General features: G+C 34.7%; 1 protein-coding gene across 4 annotated transcripts in view; it reads right to left on the bottom strand.

Annotated features, from left to right (window-relative positions):
* Nep3 (M13 family metallopeptidase neprilysin 3) overlaps positions 1–5,257 on the bottom strand; it is a 36,392-nt gene extending 31,135 nt beyond the window's left edge. Inside the window, exon 1 of one of the 4 annotated variants that reach the window (XM_073972056.1) lies at positions 4,842–5,257. Coding sequence is in view for 1 of the 4 variants with exons in the window: in XM_073972055.1 (XP_073828156.1) it covers positions 4,701–4,712 (12 nt within the window). In the remaining 3 variants the exon portion in view is untranslated. Of the gene's footprint in view, positions 1–4,700 lie in introns of all 4 variants that reach the window. The other 3 variants (XM_073972055.1, XM_073972058.1, XM_073972057.1) reach the window with 3 other exon arrangements.
* Positions 5,258–18,408: the final 13,151 nt, after the last annotated feature.

Here is an 18,408-nt window from a genome sequence, read left to right as displayed (position 1 = left end):
CTCCAGTAGATCTGTGGTTACATCCCATCGAAGCAGCCACTTTCTTGAAACTGGAGCCAAATTAAGCAGAAGAACAAACACACAAACATATAATAATAAACACTGTCACAGCAACGACAACTAGTGATGGTGGATATAAAAATTTCGGTCGGGACGAACTGAATGCAGATCTTACTTGGTTTGGTAAAAAAGGTCGTTTGAACCACTACTAGTTGGTTTCCTCAGGGAATAATCAGTTGACCTATCTGATGTTGGTTTAGAAAGATGAGTATTTAAGTTTTCGCTGTGGAATTGCAGTATTTAGAGATTTCGATGCATTATAGAAAGATTTTTTTGTCGTCGTTATCGCTTTTTCCGCAGTTTTCGTTTGGATGGAGTTTTGCCCTTGATAAGGGACATGGTGCAATAAGAAGGTCAACAGTAGTATACGAAATGTTAACAAAAGTAGTCGATTGGTCTGAATTTGAGCAACTGATGCATGATTCACTAACAAGGTGGTGTAAAATGACCAGCGTATTTTGCATGAAATCAAGAATACGAATTGGAACATGGAATGTCAGGACGCTTTTGGAAACATCAAAGCTAAATCAGGTGTGTAAGGAATGTCCACTATACAGAATAGAGGCCAGAGGAAGGTGAATCCCCAACAAACAACAACTTTACACTTTTATTCTCCGGAAGACCGAAAAGCCATGCTAGAGCCAGTGGTGTTGGCCTCACAGGTATGCACAAAAAAACGATGTTAGATTGAAAGCCTCATACAGATCGCATTATTGAAGCGCGGTTCAGTACGAAGGCCAGAAACTTGACTATAATAAAATGATATGTGCCCACAGAAGCCTTTGAACTTGTGGCAAAAGAAGAATTTTAATTTTATACGGCGAGGCGATATACATAGTTATGCTTATCTCCAAAATGTAATGGGTACCCACGGAGTCGGACGTTTAACTGAGATGGTAAACTTCTTGCAGAAACAGGTTCTACCCACAATCTTCTGATTGGAGGTACGCTCTTTCCGCATAAAAGAATACATAAAGTAACTTGGTCATCTCCGGACTACCACACGTAAAACCAAATCGATCATATTTTGATAAGCTGGAAATAGAGAGGCTCTTTACTCGACGTACAAACCAAAAGGGGAGCGGATGTAGGAAGTGATCATCATCTTCTTATTGCTACCGTCCGTTTAAAATTAGCTGCAATAAAAAACGACGACAAGCACTCACGGAAATTCGATATTGAACGTCTAAAAATCAGGGAAGTTGCTACAGCATTTGAGAAGAGAAGCCCTCAACAACATCCTCGTTGAACAAAGAACCTCATGGAGCACTGTCAGAGATCTATATCTAACATCTGCCAAGAACTATCTTGGATATGCCAACAGTAAAAGGAAGCCATGGATTTCGGATGAAACTTGGACTATAATTCAAGACAGACAACTTGCTAAAGAAACGATAAATGTTGCAAAAACGATGGAGAAAACTAATGAATACAATAGATTAAAACGCGAGGTAAAGAAAATTGCCAGCACAGATAAACGGAAACGAATTGATTGTATTGCAACAGAAGCCCAGCGAGCAAGAGAAACAAATCGCAGCCGTGACTTATATAAAGCCACAAAGCTTTTATCAAACCTACCTTTCACAGCTGTCAAACCTAACAGGGATGATGATGGCACACTGATCACGCAAAAAACAAACAAATTGAGGTCTGGAAAAGCTTTTAAACCGAACTGTTATCAAATGATACGACCAATGATACCGAACTCCAGTGTAACTGCGACACACACTGTGAAAACCAAAACATGGAAACCGACATCCCCTCCATAAACGAGATAGTTGGCGCTATATATGCATTAAAATATAACAAAACAGCTGGAGTTGATAATATAGCTGCAGAGCTGATGAAAGTTGACCCTTTAGTCAGCGCAAATCTCCTATACCCCATCATTACAAACTTCTGGGAAAATGGTACTCTAGACGGGGAAAGAAAAGAAGGCGTAATAATTAAGCTCCCAAAAAAGGGAGCTTTGCCTAGATGCACAAATTGGCGAGGTATAACAATACTGTGCACCATCAACAAGGATCAACAAAGTATACCCTGAGCTGTGTCGAGCCGAACAAGCATGCGTAGATCACATCAACAGCCTTCGCGTAATAATCGAACAAAGTGTCGAATATCGTTCACCACTATATCTTATATTTAAACTCAACTCCACATCTAAAGTTGCCGCCAATGCCGGATTATTTATCAACATAAAAAAACAAACGTAATGCGAGTAAATACATCAAACAATCGCCTATTTCATATAAATGGCAAATCGCTGGAAGACGCGCAATCCTTTATATACCTAGGTAGCACTATCACAAACAACGGTGGAAGCGCAGACGATATCGAGAATCGTATAAAAAAGGCACAGCAAGCTTTTGGACAACTAAAGAACATTTGGACATCTTCATCTATCTCAAGTCGAACCAAGATACACATTTATAACTCAAACGTAACCTGAGTTCTTCTATTCTTCATCTCATACAGCGACTTCAAAGATTCAGAAATCGCTGCCTAAGACGCTTGCTAAGAATTGACTGGCCCAACACAATATCAAATAACAGGCTATGGGTGCTGACGAATCAAACATCAATCTATGTGAATATTACACGGTGCTCTTGAACCAATTTTAAATTGAAGTGGCTTACACCTGGGAAGTTTTTGCGAATTCTGAAACTACAATGTTCATAGATGAGAAAAATCAAAACAAAAAAATCGCAGGAGCGCTTTTTAAATAAATCGCGATTCTAATTGACATTTGTAGGTTTTCACGATTTTGCTTGGAAACCACAAGTCCTATCGAAATGGGACTAAGGAAAATGTTGTGGCTATGAAAATTCTCTACAAGATTGACCTTAATGTATTGTCACAATTTGAACTTCTATTTCTCAATAACGGTAAATCCTACGAAAATGTCATAAAGGCCAATCATGTAGAGAATTTTAATAGCCACAACATTTTCTTTAGTCCCATTTCGATAGGACTTGTGCTTTCCAAGCAAAATCGTAAAAACCAAAAACCCCTAAAAATGTCAATTAGAATCGCGATTTATTTAAAAAGCGCTCCGACGATTTTTTTTTAATTTTTCTTATCTATAAACATTGTAGTTTTAGAATCAGCAAAAACTTCACTTCAAAAACTTCAGCACCTTCTATTTAAGATTGGTTCAAGAGCACCGTGCTTTAGATAGAAATAGGTTTAATAACTTTGTTGTGGCCCTATGCTCCTTATAGGAGTTTAAAGGAATAAATATATATGATATTTCCCCCAATATGTCAAATTCTTCGTTATTGTGAATTAATTAATTGTATACGCAACCCATGGCGCAATGACGCGACCTTATAAATATACCTTGAACTGATAAATAATCGTTTTAATCCCCCATTGGAAGAGAACTTATTAAAAATTGTGATGGTCTTATATTATTGTGTGTGTATGTATGTTAGCATCTATTTACATTCCATTGTGAACGACAACATATCATAAAATGTTAATTAACGACAAAGTTGACAAAACTAAGCCGCTGCAAAACGAATTTTCCCACCTCTGTTTGACGTCAGAATGCGGGCCAAAGTTAGCTCTCCACACGAAAATAGATATGTATGTAAATAAATAATAAGCAAGGCGCGATAAACGCAAAACGATGAAACTGTTGAATAAGTCAAAATGGCTTTCTAAGTGTGTCTAGGTAAACAAAAAATAAATAAACAAAATGTATACGCCACCCCGTATGAACCCAAAACAAAAAAACACTCGAAAAACACTGCGAAAGCTTCTCCGTGCACGGCTATATTCGTTGATGTGTTGTTGTTTGTCTTTTTTTCTTGTCCATTGTCTCCATACTGTGTTTTATGGGCGCTTTTCTTTTCTTTCTAAATGGTAATTTTTCAATTGAAATAAATTACAATTCTCAAAAGAATAACAATAAACAAACATACACACATACATACATATGTAAGAATTCATATGAAAAGCGCGCTCTTTGGTGACAGAATTAAATTTTCAAAATACACAACAGTGGGGCATACACGAGTGCACATGTTTTCTATTGGGGGCGGGGGAGGGCTCCAAGATGAGAGAGAGAGTCAAAAGAAGAAAAAATCATTTAATTGAGTTAATCTTTTTATGGGTGGTGAGAAGGCAAGGAAGGCATTATCTGAGAGTGCTCCCCAGATGATAATCTCCCTCTTACACTCTCTTTCTCAACAAAATTTGATTGTCACACGAAAATGTTTTGCATATATTAAAATTACAAAACCATCCCCAAACAAAAAAGAAAAACAGACAGATTACAAAAACAACAACAAAAATGTCAACATATGTTAACGGAAAAATCTCTTTTTCGGAAGGATTTTAAAGCGCCAACTTTTCAATTGCTGCTGCTTCTACATTCAATGGGGGGAAATTAGAAAAATGCCATTAATTTGTTTGTGACACACACATTTTATGAATATTTAATTATGTTGTGTGTTTTGGGGGTGGGGGATAAGACAAATTATAACAACGAGACCCTTGGGATCTGTGTAGACTGCCAGACGACGCGCGGTTTACTTGCGATGCTAATCGTTATATACACTTTTTCCAGTCACTAAAAGTAGGTGATAGTTACAAGTTTTTTGTTTTTCATATCAACCTCCTCTCAACCACCTCACCTTTGCCGACATAATTTTCTCGTATACTTTTTTTGGTTAGTTGGTTAGCCTTAGAGATTCACTACTACTACTACTATTGCTTGGTTAGTTAGTTATTTTCAATACGTTTTTTATGAAGTTAGGAAAATTGTTTTGCTTTACTTTTTTATGGTTTGTTGTTTGAGCGTTTTGTTACAGACTTTTTGCCAAAAGAACTTTTTATGTTTTTTTTTTACTTTTCACTTTGTTTTCATGGAAAACGGGTTTTGCACTTTTCTGTTTAGTTTTCGTTGTTTTTATTATCCGTTTTGTTTTCTTTTTATTTAATTTCAATTAAAATCCGAAAACAATTTTCTTAACACTTCTACTAACTGCAAAAAAAATGTATTACTTTTCTTTTCGTTTTCCTTTTTTTTTTGGTTTTTTTGTATGGTGTGCGAATTGTGTGAATTGTGCGAGAGGAAAAATACTTGTGATTACCGCATTTATCTATTCAACAATTACAATTGATTTCCTACCACCAACCAAATTGGCAAAACAAAAACATCAGTTCCGTTATGCTCTCGCTCTCACGCAATGCCAATAGTAGCCCTGTTGTACGCATGACCCTTTTCCGGTATATGGTGTTGCCAATGCAGCGCAAAATTTCTGTTGACGTTAAATTTGAAAATATTTAAGGGTGTTAAACATAAAGACGTTTTTCCAAAAGGATATAGGTATTAAGAAAATAAAGTGAAAGTAAAATGTAACAGTTTAGTGTGATGCTCGTTGGAGCCATTTCAAAACTTTAGAAAACATAAGCAGACTTTTTGGTTCAGTTTCACAGAAGGTTGAGAAAGATTGGATCGTGTGTTCACTAGGGTTATGACTTTTAGACATTTTTTCTCAAAAATAATTTCCTGGGGCTGGATTCTCGTTCTATGAAAATTTGAAATGAAAAATATTTGCCTTATAAAATTTTTCATTTGACATTTATTTCCTTTATAAAACTTTTCATTTCAAATTTTCATAAAACAAGAATTGACCCCCTGTAGTGAGAATGAACTTTTGCCTACTAATGCCCATGGTAGAACAATACAAGGTAACAGCAATACCCAGCTGACTGAACTGGGCTGTAATGTTAGTGTCAAATTCCGTACGAAACTTTGCATATTTATTTAAAAGGCATATTTATGTTATGTAGATACATGAATTACAACAACTAACTAATTTACATAAACAACATTGTTGTTATTGAAAATTAAATGTCAAAGAAAATATTGAATAATAGTGTCGTTCTAAAAATTTTCTCAGGAAAAACATAAATACACTTTGAAAATCCTCTAAAAATAACAAATTTGAATCAAAATGTAAATATAAAGAATTCAGAACTGTCCTAGGTCATTTTTATTACACGTTTAGGGTGAAAAGAATTATTTTATGGTAGCAAATTTCTAAGTTCCAAATTTCATTTGCAAAAAACATTCGAATACAGCTGTCACTTCTACCTTATATAAATGTGCCTTGTTTACTTCTATTTTCGATGTATATTAGGGATATACGTTTTTCAGAAAAAAAAAACTATTTCCCATAAAGACTTCTTCATATCGATGACATATAACCTCCTCCAAGTCCGAACGACGTGCCGCACACTACATATAACACCGCATATAGAGGCGGTCCAATATTTGTAATGTGTGTGGTATTTTGTTAAATTTAAAAAGGTAAAGCCCTAAGTCCATATTTACATTAGGTTATTTTCCTTGCAGCAATTGTCAGTTTGTAGGTGAGAGAGGGTGTTGAGAGGCAAAGGGTTACCAAATGCCTCACCCCTCCCTCCATCAAACTGACAATTGCCGCAAGGAAAATTTTCTAATGTAAATATGGACTAATAAACATGTGCTTTTTTGATTTCAAAATAAAAATATTGAAACAGCTTCTCCTTTTTCAATGAATTTTTAGCGACCCCGCACATTTTTGCAAGAATTCTACTTTCTGCAAGAAATTATGTATTTAGTGGAATGAAAGGAAACATCCATATTGAAAATAGAGTTGTGCCAAAGGAACTATATGGAACTATCTAGTTCACTTCGCAGTTCCAATGGCCCACATTTTTTCTTTGAACAGACTGCGTATACTTACTATCACACGTTATATTTCATGATGTTACTCATACGTATTGGAACTAGTACAAGGAACTAGGAACTAGATTACCCAACTCTAATTGAAAATGTAACGAATTTTCATTCTTGTTTTTCAAAATATTCAATCAAATGTGTGTGGCACAATTACCCAGGTAGTGGCATCGTACAATTTTGAATATGTTATGTCAAAACTTTCTTTATGTTGTTGGGTAAATTACAACAAAAATACTTTTTTATAAAGGGATTTAACTTTTCATATTCGATCAGCTGGTGTGATAACACTACCTGGTAGTTCTGCCATGATTAAAAAAGGTTCCGCACAAACCACCTTGAAATTTTTTTTTGGAAAAATGCTATGAAATGAAAAAAATCTCAAAAAATTATTTCCTGTTGCACGAAAAAATTTCCTTTTGCCTATTAATGACTAAAATAAATTTTATTCCATTTAAACATTGAAAATGGTCCCGCACAAACCACTTTTAATTTGTATGTTATATTAAATAAAGTTATATATAATATAAAATGATATATATAATACGATGACAAAATTAGTGAGAAAAAAACTGTTATATCATTCTGGTTATGTCGTGTGCCGCTCATGGTAGAACAAGAAAAGGTAGCAGCAATACCCAGCTGACTGAACTGGGTTGTAGTGTTAGTGTCAAATTTCATATGACATTTTATACATTCATTTCTATTTCGATGTACATTAGGGACATATATTTTTTGAGAAAAAAAATATATCATTCGGAAAAAACCATTTCCCAGAAAGACTTCTTCATATCAATGATATGTAACCTCCTCCAAGTTCGAACGATAAGCCGCGCAGTAAATCACCGCTTGTAGAGGCGATACAACGTTTGTTAATATGTGAGGTATTTTGTTAAAATTTACAAAAATAAAGCCCTAATAAACATGTGCTTCTTTGATTTCTAAAACAAAACATTGAAACAGCTTCTCCTTTTTCTATGAATTTCCAGCGACCCCAAACTTTTCTGCAAGAATTCTACTTTCTGCGAGAATTTATGCATTTAGTGGAATGATGTGGAACCATAAAAATTGAAAATGTATCGAATTGTCATTCATGTTTTCCAAAATATTCAACCAAATGTGAAAAGTTATTAGTTTTTTAAATTCCAATAATTTATAGACATTTCCTTGTTTTGTTTACAAATACAACTGGCAGTAACGTTACAAACAAAAACAAATTCCTTTGTGGTTGTTGTTCGAGTTGTATTTGTTGTAGTATTAACTTTACCTTGTATTTGTTCTACCATGTGTGCCGCTATACCTTTCTGAAAAATAAAAACTTTAAAAACTTTTTGTGCGGAAGCTTTTTTTATCGAATCACTTTATAATTACGATTTTATGTAATCTTAGGTAAAAACTCATCAAAATATCATACAAGAATATAAATCTCTATACCGTGCAAAAGTGGAGTGTTGTGGGGAATGTCTACAATTGTTTGCTCGAAGTTCATTTGAGGTGATATGTAAACACTTAATCTCTCCGTGGTAATTGGCATTTTTGTTCGGCTAACAATCGCAGCGTTCCCATGTCGGGAGCCGCGCCGCAGATTAATTTCCTTGAGACGGAAAGCGACCTTAGATGCATGCTCCTCTACAACAATATCTAACGGAGTACGATCCAGTAGCACGTTAAGGGCAGCCTGTGGATTGCTCGTTGTGAGCATTGATGTGATAGGCATTGATGACGCGACCTTTGGGCTCTATTTAGTTCGTGAAGATACGATTTCTTGCCTAGAGCATTCCACCAAACCAAAGATCCATAGTTGAGAATTGGGAGTACTATGGTCATAAACAGCCAGTGCATGATTTGTGATCTGTCCCCAACACACTCTAGCCGGTAGAGACCACATTTAAGCTTGATCGAGTCTGATCTACTTTTGTCGGGTTCTCTCTATATTCACAGTTTTGAACCCAATCGCAGTCTCCGCTATGATAGTGAGTGATCTTTGGTCTCTCCCCCAAAGAAAACAACGACATTTTCCACTGGCCTTCCTGCCTTGGCCGCGTGTTGCCTAGGGAGAATGAGTCTGTCTCCGCTATTGGATCAGTGATGTCAGAAGTCACGCCTTTGCTTCCTGACGACTCATGCTCATTTGATGTCGTTGTCACATCCATTTCATCTTCAGATGAGGATGCGTAGTCGATGTTATTGTCATGATCATCCTGACTATTGAAATATGTGTGTGTTGTAGAGATGATGATATTGTTGTGATGTGATCAGGTGTATGATGGGCTATTTGTTTCTAAATGAAGAATGTGGCTATGTATAGAGATGGACAGTGGGTAAATACCCGGTAAATTGGGTAAATACACATTTGTGGGTGTTTATTTTGGTATTTACTATATTGAATCGCCGATACAACATCCTACACCCTATTTCTGGGTTTAGGCTGTGAAATCGTTTCAAAATGTATATTTTTACAATACTTTAAACAAGTGGGTAAATACTTGGGTAAATACCCGAGTATTTACCCAAATGTTGGGTAAAACCTTTTAACTGCTGAACAACTTGACGTAGGCTGACGAAATTTGGCTCAAATCTTACTTATGGTAACATGGGGCGCCTTCGCCACTGGGGCGGCTACGCCATCGCCGATTTTCTCGCAAACTACAAATGATAGAAAAAATCCGTTAAAGGAAAAATTGTGAGTTTAATGTAGGTCTACCATATCCCAAAAGTTGGCAGTTGTGTCATAGGTATGATAGCGGACGCACGCGGTTTTGTGTTTTCAGGGTATTGGGAAAAATAATTATGGTAGTTATGTTATCTGATATCTTCTTTACCTTTTGTGACAAAAGGTTAAAAGACAACTACTGAAGATTATAAACTCAAATAATTCACATGAAAAAATCAATTACAAATGTCAATATAGTAATATTTTGAAATATGTAAGGGGTGGGGCGCCTACGCCATGATAGGGGTGTGGTGGCTTAATGTTAGAAATTTGTAATGTTTAATTTAAATTCTTTATGCCATAGATATACCACATATAATGTGAAGTTAATTCAATTATTATCCTAAACGTATCTTGTTTTAGTAATATTATGATTTTTGTACCTAAATTCAAGGTACCTACTTCAATTAAGTACTGACTCTGTTTTTTTTTGTGAATTTTAAAATTATTTTTGATTATTCAATAGAAAACATGTTCCTTTTTCGCATAATGTTGATATTTAAGGAAGAAGTATGGTATTTGCAGTTTTAGAGCCCGTTGGTGAATGTCCCATATCGATGGCGAAGCTGCCCCATGGTTGGGGAGGCTTCGCCACTTTTTAGACATTTTGTAAATTCTCAAAAATAATATTTTAAAAACAAAATTATAACCATTCATATATCAGAACATATATGCTCTGTTCCAGAACCTGCAAAAAGCTACTACTTTTTACTACGATAACAATTTTTCCTTTATGTTATCGAAAAAACTAGTAAAAATTAGTAGATTCTTGCAGTACTGGAACAGACCAAAAGTCAAGATATGCAAATATTTTTACCAAAAATAATATTTGAAAAAACTTTAACGGTGTCGATATGAGTTCATTTTGAACAAAAAGGTGGCGAAGGCGCCCCATGTTACCATATATCAAGAGAATATCTAGTATTGGGTCCATGTTTTGATATAGCCCCCATATATCCGTACCTCCCGATTTAAGGTATTTTTTACTATTAGCCACATTTTACAATCATATTGGCTGAAAATTGGCACAGTGAGTTTTCAAAATGTAGAAAATATCCTTGCAAAATTTTGTCAACGTAGGTCCACCACTAGACGTAGACTGACAAAATTTGGCTCAAAACTTTCTTATATCAATAGTATTAAAGGTATTGCAAATGAAATCCCTGGATCCATGTTTTGGTATAGCCACGATATAGCCGTACCTCCCGATTTAAGGTATTTTTCATCTATTAGCCACATTTTACAACCAAATTGGCTGTAATTTGGCACAGTGAGTCCTCAAAGAGTATAATACATCTTTGCACAAATTTGTGAACGTACTTCCACGCTTTCTTATAGCCCCCATATAGGGGTACCCCGATTTCGAGAAATTACCCAAACCTTGGGTAAAAATTCTTTAACTGCCAAACCACTTAACGTAGCCTGACGTAATTTGGCTCAAATCTTACTTATATCAAGAGAACATCTGATATTGAAAATGGGGTCTCTGGGTCCATGTTTTTATATAGCCCCCATATAACCGTACCTTCCGATTTAAGGTATTTTTCACCATCTAGCCACATTTTACAATCATATTGGCTGAAATTTGGCACAGTGAGTTTTCAATATGTAGAAAATATCCTTGCGAAAATTTGTCAACATAGATCCACGTTTTCTAATAGCTCCCATATAAGGGTACCCCGATTTCGAGTATTTACCCAAAAGTTGGGTAAAAATTATTTATTTTTCGAACCAATTGACGTAGGTTGCAAAAATTGGACTGAAATCTTTGTTTTATCAAATAACTTCTGGTACTGAAAATGAGATCTTTGGGTCCACGTTTTGATATAGCTCCATTTAACCGTACCTCGCGATTTCAGAAACCCATATTGGGGCTACAAGAAAACGTGGACCTACGTCGACAATTTTTTGCAAGGATATTTTATACATATTGGGAACTCACTGTACCAAATTACAGTCAGTATGATTGTAAAATGTGGCTAATATAACATAATAAACATTTGAGCCAAATTTTGTTAGCCTACGTCAAGTGGTTCGACAGTTAAAGAGTTTTTACCCACTTTTGGGTAAATACTCGAAATCGGGTACCCTTATATGGGGGCTACAAGAAATCATGGACCTACGTTGACAGGTTTGTGCAAGGATATATTATACTCCTTGAGGACTCACTGTGCCAAATTATAGCCAATTTGGTTTAACATGTGGCTAATAGATGAAAAATACCTTAAATCAGGAGGTACGGCTATATGGGGGCTATACCAAAACATGGACCCAGGGACTCCATTTTCAATACCTTTAATACTATTGATATAAGAAAGTTTTGAGCTGAATTTCGTCAGCTTACGTCAAGTTGTTCGACAGTTAAAGAGTTTTTACCCAACATTTGGGTAAATACTCGGGTATTTACCCAAGTATTTTCCCACTTGTTTAAAGTATTGTAAAACTGTCCATGTTGAAACGATTTCACATCCTATACCCAAGAATTGGGTGTAAGATGTTGTATTAGCGATTCAATATAGTAAATACACGGTAAATACCATCTCTATACAAAGCAGAAGTTCATGTGTTCAAATCCAGCAGATGGCGAAATAAAAAAATAAAATAAAAAATATGAAGTATGTTGAAATTGAAAACAAATTCCACCTCAACTGTTCTAAAAATAGAAAATATATGGTCTGTTCCAGATCTGCAAGAATCTGCTAATTTTTAGTATTTTTTCCGATAACTTAAAGGAAAAAATGTTATTAATAGTAGCTTCTTGCAGGTTCTGGAACAGAGCAATAATTTTTTAATTTGTAGCTTATTTTCCAACTTCCAGTGGCCATAAAATAACTAGTTATTCTAGTGGTTATATTGGTCATAGAATAACTAGTAATTCACTGCGACATGCCCTTGTTAAAATAATGGGTTAGTAGGGGGTTTTGTAAGTAGTTACGACTACCAAAAAGTACTATAAAACCCCATTATTTTGGAAGGTCTTTTTGCTGGGCATTTCGTCTTTAATTAAATCATTCATTTTGTAAATAAATATTTGAGTTCATCATTTTCAACAAGTCGGTTTTAATTAATGTGTCATAACAATTTGTTTGGTAATCCTTATTGAGGGAATTTCGACATTTCGTTTTATTAAGATCATGGCACAATTACCCAGGTAGTGGTATCACATCAGCTGTTCGAATATGAAAAGTCAAATCCCTTTATAAAAAAATTATATTTGTTTTCCCCAACAACATAAAGAAAGTTTTGAAATAACATATTCAAAATTTTACGATGCCACTACCTGGGTAATTGTGCCATGATTAAGATGTACTTGACTGAAAACACGCACAACATTAGCTGAGGAATGGGCTAATACCATTATCTTCTATACAAATTTAGTTATTATAGGAAAACCATATGAAACATCAACACGTTTCAAATCAAATATTGCATTCCAAAAACGATATAAATCCGTTTCATTATTTTCACAAATTTGATCAAAATAAAAAAAACCTTAGTTCACAAAATTCTGAACCCAATTTGTGCTTTTCATGGCATGTAAGAGTACACCTATATTACCCTTCAAAGTTTCCGGGACTTTAAAATGAAGGCCCGATTGCAGGAAAACTATACGTTTATTTAAAAAGTCTCAAAAATATCAAATAAAAAAATTCTCGGTGCTAAGTGGGTTAAGCGGGGTACACACTATCAGTTTTTATTGCCGATTTTTCGGTTGTCTGATGATTGACAAAAATGAACGGCCACAATGGCAAGCAACCGATTATTTGAGCAAAACTGACAGTCAAACCTGATCGTGTGTACCCCACTTTAGAACAATTTTCTGGCAAATAAAAACTTATCTTTAGCGAAAAACGTTTGAAATTAAATATACATACATATACATGCTCTGTTCCAGAACCTGCAAGAAGCTACTACTTTTTACTACGATAACATTTTTCCCTTTATGTTATCGAAAAAAATAGTAAAAATTAGTAGATTCTTGCAGTACGGGAACAGACCAATAGTATGTCCCAATTTACATTAGGCGAGTTTACTTGCGGCAAGTCCCAGTTTGCTGAAGAGACACGTAAGGGGAATGGAAATGGAAAAAAATTGCTCGTAAGGCAATTCTCAGGCAATTCATTTTATATTTTTCGTATTTGACATTATTTTCATTGTTTTGAAAACAAAACTTGTCGGAACAGAATTGCCTTTTATGAACGCAAGAAGCAAGTTTAAAAAGGAACGAGAAAAATTGCCGCAAGTAAACTCGCCTAATGTAAATTGGGACTATTATTTAGAGACATGGTAGAACAAATACAAGGTAAAGTTAATACTACAACAAATACAACTCGAACAACAACCACAAAGGAATTTGTTTTTAATTTAATTAATCGAGCTTTTTTATGACCTAAGGAGATTACATTGAAAAATTGATATCTAGCGAAGTCCTACACACACACACATCAACCACTATGCGACGATCGTTTCGTTAGCTGGTTAGGCTAACATCATCAGGCATATTAATGTGTTGTTGTTGCTAGACAATTTTCGCCATTTGGAGCTCCTATTTATACATCCAAGATTGCAAATTTTGCATTTGTGAAGTTCAAATTGCAGCTTTTTATTTCCAAAGACGACTCATTTGTCCCCCTTCTATTCCAGAAATCAATTTTTTCAATGTTACATTCATATTACAGTCGATAGCTTTTTTCCATCGTAGACTGTATATATGTCTTTCAAATCGAAAGATTTTTTAAGTGGATTGTGGTTTAGAACGCTAAGACGTCAGGAATTTGTTTTTGTTTGTAACGTTACTGCCAGTTGTATTTGTAAACAAAACAAGGAAATGTCTATAAATTATTGGAATTTAAAAAACTAATAACTTTTCACATTTGGTTGAATATTTTGGAAAACATGAATGACAATTCGTTACATTTTCAATTTTTATGGTTCCACATCATTCCACTAAATGCATAAATTCTCGCAGAAAGTAGAATTCTTGCAGAAAAGTTTGGGGTCGCTGGAAATTCATAGAAAAAGGAGAAGCTGTTTCAATGTTTTGTTTTAGAAATCAAAGAAGCACATGTTTATTAGGGCTTTATTTTTGTAAATTTTAACAAAATACCTCACATATTAACAAACGTTGTATCGCCTCTACAAGCGGTGATTTACTGCGCGGCTTATCGTTCGAACTTGGAGGAGGTTACATATCATTGATATGAAGAAGTCTTTCTGGGAAATGGTTTTTTCCGAATGATATATTTTTTTTCTCAAAAAATATATGTCCCTAATGTACATCGAAATAGAAATGAATGTATAAAATGTCATATGAAATTTGACACTAACACTACAACCCAGTTCAGTCAGCTGGGTATTGCTGCTACCTTTTCTTGTTCTACCATGATTTAGAGATTAGGAATGTAATTTTTCAGCTCGACTTTGATAGTAACGAAATAGACCTCGATGACTGTCAGTTTTGAACGATGGTGTGTACCCCGCTTTACACTTTTGGCGGTTTTACAGCTTCAAAGGAAAAATCGGAAAAACGTCGAAAGTAGAGTTTTAAGACAACTGAAATAATCGCCAGACCGAAAAATCGCATTTTTAGTTTTATACCAAAATCGAAAAATCGATTATTGTTTTCCATTACCTATCCCTAGTCTTATGCCAGACTATGAAAATTTTCATTAACATGAAAATGAGTTTATAGGCAAGAGGTGTGAAGGGGGTGAAACTGTGTACACAAGGTTCTGTAATCTGAAATTATTCTTTGTGTTTAAATTCGTAACTCTCAAACCAATGCAAAGCAATGAAAATATCAAAATTTTCATATGATTTCATATATGTATGTGTGTAGACTAGAGCTGGCAAATCATCGATATTCCCAATATTAGATATTTTCGATATAATGTTTTAAAATATCGATTGCTATCGATATTATCGTTAAGTTGTCATCGCCATTAATTTGGAGATGAAAATGGCGGAAATGTTAATGATTTTCTTGAAAAGCAGCAAAATTTCTATTTATTTCAATGGATTTCAGGTTAGGGGTTTTTATTCCGATAATATCGATAGGCAAAACTATCTATCGATATTGAATTTTTAAATAATAATCGATATTATCGATAGTGCTATCGATTTTTTGCCAGCTCTAGTGTAGACGTCAATGAAAATTTGGAAGAAAATGGCAATACGTTTTAAATGAAAATTTTGATAGTCTGGCATAAGACCTACTCTGCACTGCAGAGGGGAAAATTTACATACGCTCTGTTCCATAACCGTGTACTTGGAATTCCAGAAAAATCATTACTTACACTAAAACCCGAGATTTATGTGGTGTATGTAAACTATTTTCTCTAACTGTATATAGATATTTTAAAAATGTTTTACTTGACCTAAAGGCCTGCGTACATAAGCTGCTCTGCCTGATTTCCTTGCTTTCCTGCTTCATTTTTGACATAATAAAAATAAAAGAATAAAGAAGACCGAGGAAATTTCGAACTGGGTTGCCCTTTTCTTTTTTATTCTTTTATCAGAAGTAAGCAAGGTAAGCAGGCAAGGCAGCTTATGTACGCAGGCCTTAATTAATGTTTTAAATTCGAAGTTCATCACTGTTCATTAACCCTGCGTTTACACATGACAGGACAGTTGAGTTCATGTATTGATTGTCTAAAAACCCAAAACTTGCCTGTGTGACGTAGGCGTCCAGACAGCTGCAAAAACAGTTGTAAAACTATGAATTAAAATCGTCGATTTCTTTTTGTTTCCTTTCTCATAATTTGTTTTTGTTCATGTTCTTTTGTTTCCAACACATTTCAATTATTATCTTACATTTCAATTATTATCTCACTTATTGCCTGACATCAAAATTGGACAGAATTTGCGTGTTTGGTGCACAAATATATGTAAATGGGATCTATACCCATTCTTCCTACGGATAAAAAATGATCGTTCTCAATTTTCAGATGAATCTGATAATAAATGCGACCTGTACTTTGATCACAAAAATAAATGCACAGATGGGCTGACATTTTATAAAAGAAACTATATGTCTATCTAGCTTCCTTTTGCATGTTACACACAAATACATAATACCCCTTACCACAACGTAGTGTAGGATAAAACAACGCTCTCATCATGGATACTTGATTCGCGTTGTTGTTCTACATGTTTCCAGGATTAATACTCCTATAATACAATTATACGGAAACTGTTTATAATATACAATCTCCAGGGCTTACGGGTTCAAAAGGGATGGTCCACAGCAAATTTTATTTGGCATATTTTACTCAATTTTGCCCTCATATTCTCATGCTTGGGAGCAGAAAAAAAGGTTTAAAATCTTTCCAGGCCTTTCCTTTTTTCGGCATATCCTAAAAAATTCTTATTATTTTAAAATACACAAAACGCAACAAAGAACAAAAACGTGTTTTTTCACCAAATTTAGAATTTCAATTGTTTACAAATTTATTTTTGAAATAACTGACATGTACAGTGACTGTCACTGAAAATGATGCAACATGCAGAATGATGAGATTTTTAACAATTCAAAATATAATTTTGTAGGGTGTAAAGTTGTCTTTATGATGGCATAGAAAAATATTTCGTTTATGCACCGTTATACTAAAATGTTACAGGAACACAACAAGTGGACATTTTTAAATTGAGCATTGAAAACGATGCACCACAATAATCGATTAATAATTTTCAAATTGTTGAGCTTTTTATGCCATTTTAGTAACCAAAATCGTGGAATAATTGGTTCCCAATCGTTTTCAGCAGTTTTGTCATTGATTCCGACAGAAAGAATTGTGTTCCTGGCGTAATTTTGGCATGATCGTCCCTTCGTAGGCAATTTGGCTAGAAATTTCTAGTTTTTGAAGTTATTTTCTAAAAAATTACTATGAAAAATCGTTAACGGTTATGTCCAGATTACGTACAAAGAATTTAACGATATATGGAAAGTCATGTATCAGTCAAGCTTGCCCCATATTAGACTAGTCTTTGACGGTACTGCGCTGATAGAGGAAAAAATCAGGGCATAGAACCTACATTTTTGCACTTTTGTAAGGCGAGAAATAGGGCAAAGTCGATGATTAGAAAAGTAAGAATGGAGGTCCACTCTAGTTATTTAAAAATATTTCTAATTCTAGGGATTTTTGGGGGTTTGTAAAATCTAAGGGGTTGTTGGACACCGATTCTTATCATTGTGACCTTAATGCCGATGATTTGAATCAAATGTTTTTTCGTAATCACCTACCTGTGTCTGATAGAGTGCGTCAATTTCCGACTTTTGGTAGGAAAGGGTTTTTTTTTCGTTGTATTGACATTTTGGAATTAGATAAAGCGTTTTTTATGGTTAAATCCAATGCATCGGGGTTAGATGGGTTTTCTTTGAAATTCCTTAGAAAAGTTTACCCGTTTCTCTCCTGCCATTTTTTGCACATTGTGAATACAATTTTGATAACTTCAGTTTATCCAGAAGATTGGAAGATATCGAAAATTGTTCCAATCAGGAAGAAAGGATCATGTTCTAATGATTTTCGCCCTATCTCAATGCTTCCAATCCATGGTAGAACAAGAAAAGGTAGCAGAAATACCCAGCTGACTGAACTGGGTTGTAGTGTTAGTGTCAAATTTCATATGACATTTTATACATTCATTTCTATTTCGATGTACATTAGGGACATATATTTTTTGAGAAAAAAAATATTTCATTCGGAAAAAACCATGCTTCCAATCTTATCTAAAGTAGTAGAACATATCATAAAAATGCAGATTCTGTTGTATTTGGACACTAATAAGTTGTTGGATGATGCTCAATGTGGTTTTCGGAAAAATAGGAGTACGACCTCATTACTTTTAGGTTTGACGGATTCTACTCGTGGCAATTGTTCTAGTACCAAGTTCTCTGTTTTAC

Source organism: Musca autumnalis, unplaced genomic scaffold (genome assembly GCF_047663935.1).
Source record: "Musca autumnalis isolate F117 unplaced genomic scaffold, ASM4766393v1 scaffold_3, whole genome shotgun sequence".
In the NCBI taxonomy this organism is placed as follows: domain Eukaryota; kingdom Metazoa; phylum Arthropoda; class Insecta; order Diptera; family Muscidae; genus Musca; species Musca autumnalis.
This window is presented reverse-complemented; position numbering and strand designations above follow the sequence as displayed.